At 35.1% G+C, this 9,388-nt stretch overlaps 1 protein-coding gene across 2 annotated transcripts in view; it reads right to left on the bottom strand.

Annotated features, from left to right (window-relative positions):
• Window positions 1-205: 205 nt before the first annotated feature.
• RFT1 (RFT1 homolog) overlaps window positions 206-9,388 on the bottom strand; it is a 60,975-nt gene continuing 51,792 nt past the window's right edge. For both annotated transcript variants that reach the window (XM_049826398.1, XM_049826399.1), the window contains 4 exons: window positions 8,074-8,218; window positions 5,734-5,839; window positions 4,168-4,417; window positions 206-3,286 (listed from right to left, as the gene is read on the bottom strand). In XM_049826398.1, the coding sequence (XP_049682355.1) occupies window positions 3,122-3,286; window positions 4,168-4,417; window positions 5,734-5,839; window positions 8,074-8,218 (666 nt within the window). In that variant the 3' untranslated portion in view covers window positions 206-3,121. The remainder of the gene's footprint in view (window positions 3,287-4,167; window positions 4,418-5,733; window positions 5,840-8,073; window positions 8,219-9,388) is intronic.

Below are 9,388 nucleotides of genomic sequence, written 5' to 3'. Positions count from 1 at the left end.
AAAAAAGGTGACTACAATGATGCCACTTCTTACAAAAATACTACAGTAAATTTCTTCAACCTGTTTGTTCAGAAATGGTGTATAAGTTACTAGGTTGATAGATTAGTTTATACATAAAAGATCCTATAAAATCCAACCAAATTTAAGTATCAATTGTACCAAAGATACAAATAAGAATTCAATAAGCCTCAACTGGAAGGCAAAAAAAAAAGGGAAAGAAATTTTATTTGCTAATATCCTATGATATAACCATTTTATCTTACAGTTGTTTGAATGTCATTCATCCAACTATTAAAAAAAAAACACCACCACATCACATGATGTATGACATCGTAACTTTTTCTCCAAAGAAAACCAGTTTAATTCTCCTTTGGCTTAAAGTAAAGGATTTCAGAAAAACACTGCAAAACAGCTTCATGAAATTTACAGACAAGCATCCCATCATACCTTTGACAGACTGACAGAACTGCAAACAAAAGGGAAATTCAGTCGAGTTCAATCCCAACTTTGTCCCCAAGTTTGACAGCTTGCTTCTTTATAAATAATTAACAGCTTTCACATTAAGGATCACACTGATAACTAAGAAACCAGAAGACAGCTTCACAGGTCTATACTTCCTGTCCCTCCTTGCTGTTTCCTGCCACAAAATACATTAAAAAAACACACCCCAAAACACAAAACCCAGTCAACTATCATTGAACTGCATACAGATCAAGTTTAAAAGATGAATGTATTCTAGATTTGCAAATGAACAATAAGGCACCTTAAACATCTTCCTGATTCATATGAAATTGTATTTTCTCTTGTTGAGATGCAAGAGTTATTTATAAGCCTCTGCAATATGAAATCTAACTAATTAGTTTAAAAACGTAACTTCTTTTTAAATACATACACAGCATTTGTGTTAAAAAAGATTCAGGAGACTGGATGGCCCAATATTTGAACAGCGAGATCTCACATCACCCTATTTATGACTATACCAGCAGCAGAAGTGATATCACTGTACAGCTGGGATCATAAGACTAGACAAGACAGCATGACTTCAAGCTCATTTTGTATTAAATGTTCTTCAATCTCCCAATCACTTTAAGTGCAAGGCTATACAAAATTCCTCATTCCAAGAATTAGTTAAAATTCACTGTACAGATTAAGATATTCCCACGGTAAGGTCTCAAAGTCATGTAGAAAAAGACAGACCCTATAAAGTCCATAAGTCCAACTGTCTTGTGGTTTTTTCTTCCTAAATTATGAACAAGTAGGTAAAGGAAATGCATTAACAATTTATAATAAAAAAAGTTTCAATCGTCTGCAATGTATGGAGCTGTACTTCATAATAAACTCCATACTTGACAGAAATGAGGAAAAAAACCCTGCAAGACAACCCAGAAGAGAAAAATTTTAAAGGCAAAGAACTACCAAATTCACTTAGCAAGACAGAATAACATAGAGTTTGTTTTATTTAGATAGATTTCATAACAACTTCAGAAGAATTAGCAAGTATTTCTCTACTACCTTCCAGTCAGGCAATGGAGACACCACCATTAGCTGAGGAAGTGCACCTTTCTCTTCCTCCCACTGTTAGGTTTTGGCTTCTCTCTGTGATAATTTTTCAATCACCAAATTCTCATATAAAGTCTCTCTAGCGACATTCTCTGAGTGAAAATTACCAGAGTTTAGAAAATGTTTCTAACAGTAGCAAACTGAAGACACTGATACTGGAAAGCATTTCACTCTGAGCTATGGTTACCAGGATGAACTCCGCAATGCTGTTACAGTGAAATAATTATTTAAGCAGTCTGAGGATCTAAGGAATTGCTATATATTAAACTAAAAGCTTTTGACTGTACATGTCTGAGCACACATTTTTCATCACTTGACATTTTTTGGTCCATCCAAACACTGCAAAGGGAACACTGATCATTATAAACTTGCCACTTTTACATTCTGGAACTGCCAAATTCAGATCTTAGACCAGCAACAACACACCATTAGTAAACCTAAACCATCAGCCTAACATCTAATTTTCAACTTCTGAATGTCCAAATTTTCAACAATTAAAAAAAATCAATATAAAGGTTAAGATTGAACACGTAAAGGAACAAGACATTGGGAAACCAGTTGCAACAGAAAGAAGCACTTTCTATCTAGTAACAAAAGTTTCAATATGCATAAATCCTTGAAAGAAACCTTATTAAATATATTTAATATTTGATTTCACAGACAAAACAAAATCAGTTGTATTGAGATAAATTTGTTCATGCTGGCATTTAAAATCCCAGATAAAAACAAGAAACAATGGAGAGAATGCAAGACGTTTTATGATTAACCTTCTGGAACTTCAGTGTCAGTGTGACTGTACTCGATACCTTCTGTAAAACACTGTTCAGAACCCCTTTTTTCTTTTAGGTAAGGCTTCAGAGTATTTTTGACAAGTAAATCAATACCTTCATAAATGAATGATATGCTGAATGAAATAATCTTACATAGCTAGCATGGACACATGCTGTGTATGCCATTAATTTACTTGTAAACACGAACTTTCTGTTCACTGCTTCACACTTCAAAACTGACAACCCAATATCCCTGCACCACATTATGGTATATTTCAGTAACAGTAATACTGCTATTGGTCCTTGCTCTAGTGTTTTCTTCAGCTTTTGTTCTGTTTTGTGGGGGTTTTTTTGGTCAAATCATTTATTTTCTAACCAGTTAAGCAGCCCACCATGCCAAATAAGGGCATTCTTAATTACATCTTAAGATGAAAGCCGTGACGCCTTCATATGTGTACTTCCCATTGGTAAGAATGGGAGCTCTCTCCATGAAATCCGTCAACTAGATTATGTCAGAAGGGTGTTTCTTAGATCTTCATTCATTACCAAAGAGGCTGTTTGAAGAAAAGCTTAGAAAAGAATGATGCATAAAGAGAAAATTACTCAGCCCTCTTTCACCATACTGACCAGTTTAGAAGACAAAATATTCAGTTGGCAATCTTTTATAGTGCCACTCCAGTATCAATGCTTCCAATAAACACATGTGGAAGCCTTTTTCCATACAGATCGTATGCAAAAAATACAGTCCTACACTGCAAGCATGTACAAGAACTGCTCTGCACATGAGCATTTCATATTCCTTTCTTCATATACCGGGAGAGGAACTGGCTTCTGACAAAGTGGATCAGCTTGGTCTCTGTGCAGAACATAGTAACGATGGTTGCGGCAAAGCACAAAGCCCCCACGCTGACGTGAATCAGCCTTGCCATCCAACCCTTATCGCAGCAGAAGAATACCTACAACAAAGGAAACAAGCAATTGCAGGAAAACCAATCAGCACAAAGTAGATTTACTGTCTCAATAAAAAATAAGGTCCAACACCTCTCTTGACTATGCTAACACCACCATCAAGCTAAGCACTGTTTTGCCACAAGCACTGATCCTACAATAAATCTTTAGTAGTCACAGCATTTGCTTTCTTAAGAAAATTCTGTCAGCAAAAAATGAGCATTCAGAAGATACCTGGTAAATGTGGAAGTTGTTCATTATCTGGCATGCAGAAAGATACTAGGAAAACTCTGCTGGTGCTATTGCATAAGTCTGCTACTTTGCAGCAACATACTACGCTCTTTTCTAACAAAACCCCACTGGAAATCTCCCATTCTAAAATATGAAGCTCTCCTTTCTAAGCCATAATGGATTTTCAATCTGTCACATTTTTGTACTTTGAAATGCTACCATCTCTGTAATAATTACTCTGCACAATTACTATCCTGTAGTCTGAATAAATGTGATAAATGTGCTCTTGGCAATTTTTGTTTCTGTTCTTGGTTTGGTTGTTTTTCCGCTATCACTTTTTTATTACAGAATTTTTAATAAGTTTCTTTGTGCTACTGCAAAATTTTAATTAAGAACTAAGGACATGGATTTATCTACAGACAGCAGAAATGTGTTAAATTTTATTTTACTTGTCAGATACACCTTCTACAGGTGGCAGAGAGAACTTTGTATCGAAAGTAAAATCTCTCAATATTATATCTTGCCTTGCCTGTAATGCAAGTCTTCCAGCCTATCCTCATAAGCCTTTTTTTGCTAATGGTACTTCTCTGCTTGTGGACACAGAAGTCATTTGACACCAACTTCCACAGCGAAAGTAAAATCTGAGAAAGATGCTTACCTCTGAGAAACCAGTGATTACTCCACTTATGATATAAACAAGTATCAAAAATGGTGAGGGGAGCAAGCCTGTCAAAGGTCTGTAAGTGCTTTCTTTGAAGTAATCATAGATATAGTGGATGCTGTGAGCTATTCGAATACCCATGTTAAAGCAGTTCGCAAGGATAAAGCCTATACTGCCATGCCACTGGGTCAAGAAATAAGAGATGCACAGAAATGTGAAGGACAAGGCCAGCATAACAAAATTGTACCTATGAAAAAAAGAAACAACTTAAAAATGTATACAGTTACAGTATTTATTTACTAACTTTATCTTTATAGAAGTACCACCATTTATTTTCCAAAATGAGAAACAGAAATTCTCTTGCCATCTTCTAATGGAAGAAGATAAATTTGAGAGCCGAGACGTTAATAAAAAAATTCATTGAAAGAATGGAAAGTACATCAAACAAATTAAACCAAGAACTACATTATGTGAAGGAAATTCTAATTAGCTACATACTCATTTCAGAAAGTCAAATGTAGTACCAATGATTAGTAATGTATACTTATGAATTTTTTGCTGTTTTATTTTAGGTATGTATTAAAGAAAAATAATGCTAAACAAGATGACACTTAGTTTGTGCTCCAAACAGTGGCTTTGAAAACAAGCTCGCACTTCAAAGGAGTCATGAAATCAGCCCTTGCTAAGTCTAAAACATAGTGTGGAAAGCAGACCTCATTGAAATTGATTTGGAAAGGCCTTGTAAGGGACAGCTGCTGCATAAGTGAAAAAAGCTTGATGGTAGCACTGGGAAGGCAACCAGGCTTCAAAGTCAATAACCCAGGATGAACACAGAATCAAGAAGTAATCCAGGCTGGAAGGGATCTCAGGAAATCATCTAGTCCAACCTCCTACTTAAAGTAGATAAACCACTGAATTCAGACCCACAGTTTAGATCATTCAGAAGTGTACCTGATATACAGGAACTGTACACAAAAAATTTTAGCACTTGCAAAATTTTAATGAGTTTTAAGTGATAGCCTATCTTAAAAACTGTTACTTCAAACACATACATACAAAAAACAAGACTTCATATTTAAATTACTTTTCCAGTTACTGATGTACCAAAAGCTAATTTAACAATCTTTTTATTTCTTAATTTCTGACCTTTTTACCCAAACATTTAAACATTTGCTAAAGCTTCTACATCTAAATCTACATGCAGACAGCTAAAGGAGAAGTTGGTTTTCAGTGGGGCAGGATATTTTATGCTGATTTTAAATGCACCAATCTCTTTATAAGGTCATAACAAATAAATTTTTAAGATCAATGTTTATCAACAAGTACAAGCATGGAAAAAAACCCAACAACGTAGTGCATATTTGCTTGCCCATCTATTGCACCTGACTCTGGAGAAAAGGAACACAGTCCTTGAAGTGACTGCAGAAAGAAAATTTGCTCTTTGGAAAAAAAGCATTTCCAAGCACATATCCATGCACAACAATTGTTCTGTTTACATACTGAACTCCAAGCAAACAACATGCAGATTAATTACTGGAATATTCTTGGGGTAGTATTTCCTACCTGTCTACCTCCTCTTGGCACATCAAAGCAAACGTAAAACATTCCGTTACTCCATTGATAGCAAGAAATAGGACATATAACGAGTAACATCGGAGGAGATCTGGACCTAAAAAACACATTAGAATGATAAGTAGATTATTATTTTTTATAAAATCACATTGTTTTTACACTCACTGATACCAAGAGATAAAAGTTGTAATGTTACGACTAATAAGGGAAGCTTAAGTTCATTTGAACAAGTTTCCTGTCTAGAAATCTTGACAAGAACACAAATAAACAAGACAAAATAAAAACAAAAATAAAACCCCAAACACCCAAGAATAGCAGTTATTATAGTATCAGAAAAGATATCCATGAAAAAAAGTATTTTATTAAAAAGGATTTCCTAATTAAAAATTAATATTATTGTACAGGAATTTGTGGAAATTAAGCCAATAGTCATTATGAGCTACTAAAAGCAATAAAATGTAAACTTTGAACACGACAGTAAGAAAAATAGAAAGGCTGTTCAATACATTCAAAATTGTGCTAGATAAAAAAATATTCAGTTTTTCATGGGTCAGAGATAATTTATATGTGACTTGAAAATTCTCCATTCAGCCCTTAATCTTTTTTTTGTCCTTTAGAAATTATAACACGGGGAAAAAAAAAAAATCCATGCTTTTTAACAGGTTTGCGTGCATCCCTGAATATTCCTTCTTGATAGCAGCAATCTAGTTCATATTACCAAGTCTCCTCCTGTTTCAGTTCTACAGAACAACTGCCCAGTGAGCAGTAAATACACTGCAGACGTGGAGCAGAGATGAAGACTTTCTTTTCAAGTATGCAGAAAAACATTAGACTAGAGAGCACTCGGGGAAAAAAAAAATTAATATATCCATTAATATCTGGTCAAATAAGCCAGTATGCATGCTAAACATTTCATTTGCACACATCATCATTAGGTAAAAAAATAAAATTGAGTCACTTGACTTGCATCCATATTCCTAAACATAGTCCTTTTCAGTCAAGTAAGCATGTCCAAAAGATTAGGCCCAGACACCCATTCTCGAAGAGAAAGAGGGACAAAAAACATTTTCTTCATAAAAAGAGTTAGCTGCTGGGGTCCAGAGTGACAATTTTCCACAACATTTGCTTTCAAAATTAGAAACAAATCCGATACAACCAGCAGCAAGACAACTCCAAACAACAATGCAAAAGTTATTAACATTTTTTCTTGGTTATGCAGACACAGGTTTTTCCTTAAAATCACTACACAAATCAAGCACCAGCTTCCAATTAACATGCAAGGCTCTAAAGCAAAAATACCTAAACGCTTAACATTTAAAAACAGGAGAGTGTCCATGGGGTTAGAATATATCAAATGACCTTAGCACTGAATAAGGTAATTGCAGTTTATTTTAATACCCAACAAACAACATTCCAAGGTTATGGTTTGAAGATGCAGAACTCTGACAGGCACAACTGTCTTCAACACACTATACCATCACATGCTTTCATCTTCCTTGTAACTTTCTCTTAATTATAACAGATGTGAAATGGAAAATGCAAGCTAGAACTCTCCCACAATGGCACACAAGCAAAATTTCAGACAGAAATGCACAAAACTCCTCTGAGGAGCTGCTAGATCTTCACCCAAGATAGAGCAGCTAGGAACTGAGTCACTTCACAGGGCTCAGCTACAGAAGGCAGATCATTTTTTCTAGCAGGAGCTACTGTAGGTCAACTGACAAACCACTGAAAGAACTCAAGAAAACTCCAGGCTACAATTTGTGTGTTTATTTTCCAAGAAGGAATTAAATGAACCTCTACTTTCTCTCCTGAAAATCCAAGGTGACCTACAAATTCCTTGACTGCTTCTGTGGACTGATTTGTAGAACTTACTCCTCAATATGTACAACTATAGCAAGACTGTTACCATTATATGGCTTAGCACTATAAAAAAAACTAGCATTGTTTCTATGCTAAAACTATAGATTCTTTGGTTCCAATTTGTTGTATGGGTTTTGGGGGTGTTATTTTAAACAGCTGGAGTTAGCAATTTTTACATCATGGAACAGTCAAACAATCCTTTAAAATGTTCTTTTCCAATGATGTGAAATTGCAGGGAGGGTAGAGCCCCAAACTTATTTAGAGCTCCTCAGTATATTTTAGCTTAAGGTGCCGAAGTATTAAAGATGCTATTACAAAGGCATGAGTTCTGGATTCAGCCAAGCCAAGTCACTGATTTCAATAGGAGTTTTACAGAAAAAAAATTCTGCTGATTTACGCAAGAAAACATAACAGCTGTGGTTTCTCTTTTTAAAGAATGGCTTCTTTACCAGCTCTGTAAATCTTTACCTGTTCCAGAACTGAGCATTGAGCCTCCATAAATATCCAGAGCCAACTGAGAATAGGCATAGCCAAAAACCGTGATGGTAAGGCCAATGAGAAGCACAAGTTTCAACAGCAATTCTAACACATCTGCAGCCATAGCGACATCATCCTGAAAAAAAGTGTACTCAGTTACATGAATCAGAATCAATATAATAGTCATTTTCATGCACAGTGTAAAAAGGTGTGAAACTTATCCTTTGTTATTGAGTTATCCATACACATGGTTTTAATTTCCAGCAATTTTTATATATTTATTATTTCATTCTGTGTTTTGCTCATTACAACTTCTACATAAAAATTAGCCGTGAACATCTCTGTTCAAGGAAATGTGCAAACAACACTTGCACCTGTTTAACAGTTAGTAAATGGCAAAGAAGAGCATGGCATCTGCCCAAGGCCACAGTTCAAGTCAGTGGCACAGTCAGATTTTTATTGCTGCATGGGACTACAGGATTTGCCACACCAGAACAAGCAACTTGCCTGTTCTACTACCTCATTACAAGAAGCATTGTTGTAATTCTTGTAATGTAATTTCACTATATACAATGAAAACTCGTAACTATTTTGCCAGTTATATATATCAGGTACATTATAAAATATACATATACATACACCTTTCTTAGGCCAGCAAAGACCTGAAGCATGGGATTTGTTTAACTGCATGCTACGGTGCAAGTAGCAGGATTACTGCAAAAAGTTGTCATAGTATCAGACAAAAGCCCAGACTGATCTTCATGACTGATCAAGAATTTCTTAGCTAGAGCATGCATGAATTACTCTGTGGAACAAAGCCCTTGTTTGTTTAACCACTGATACTCCACATACAATTCAAAAGCTCAAGAAAAATACAATTATTTTCTTCCCAAAACTGCACTCTTTCAGAACATTACTGTTTAATACTTAATAGCTTCTTGTATTTTCAAGTCAGTCAAATATTTTCAGACAGCATTTATTTGATAGAAATAGGATGCTTTCATGATTTAAATAATTGCCTAAGTATTTCTGGAAATACAGAGTACACTAGGGTTTACATCACACCGTATGGAGCAGATGAAGTTAACTTCAGTTATAATACAAGGCAGTATTATGCCACTGAATAGTTTTAATTTCTATTTCGTTAGCATTTTACCTATTTTCTTCTCTTTCTGGTCCAGCCTCACTCGACATTTTTGTTCTCCACTTCAACTTTTCAATTTTAACAGCCTTTATACTCAAATTTAAACACACATTTCTGTCAGTCACACTTCTGTGATGCAATTTATCTGTAACAAAAATCAAG

This window comes from Accipiter gentilis, chromosome 23, assembly GCF_929443795.1.
Source record: "Accipiter gentilis chromosome 23, bAccGen1.1, whole genome shotgun sequence".
Lineage (NCBI taxonomy): Eukaryota > Metazoa > Chordata > Aves > Accipitriformes > Accipitridae > Astur > Astur gentilis.
This window is presented reverse-complemented; position numbering and strand designations above follow the sequence as displayed.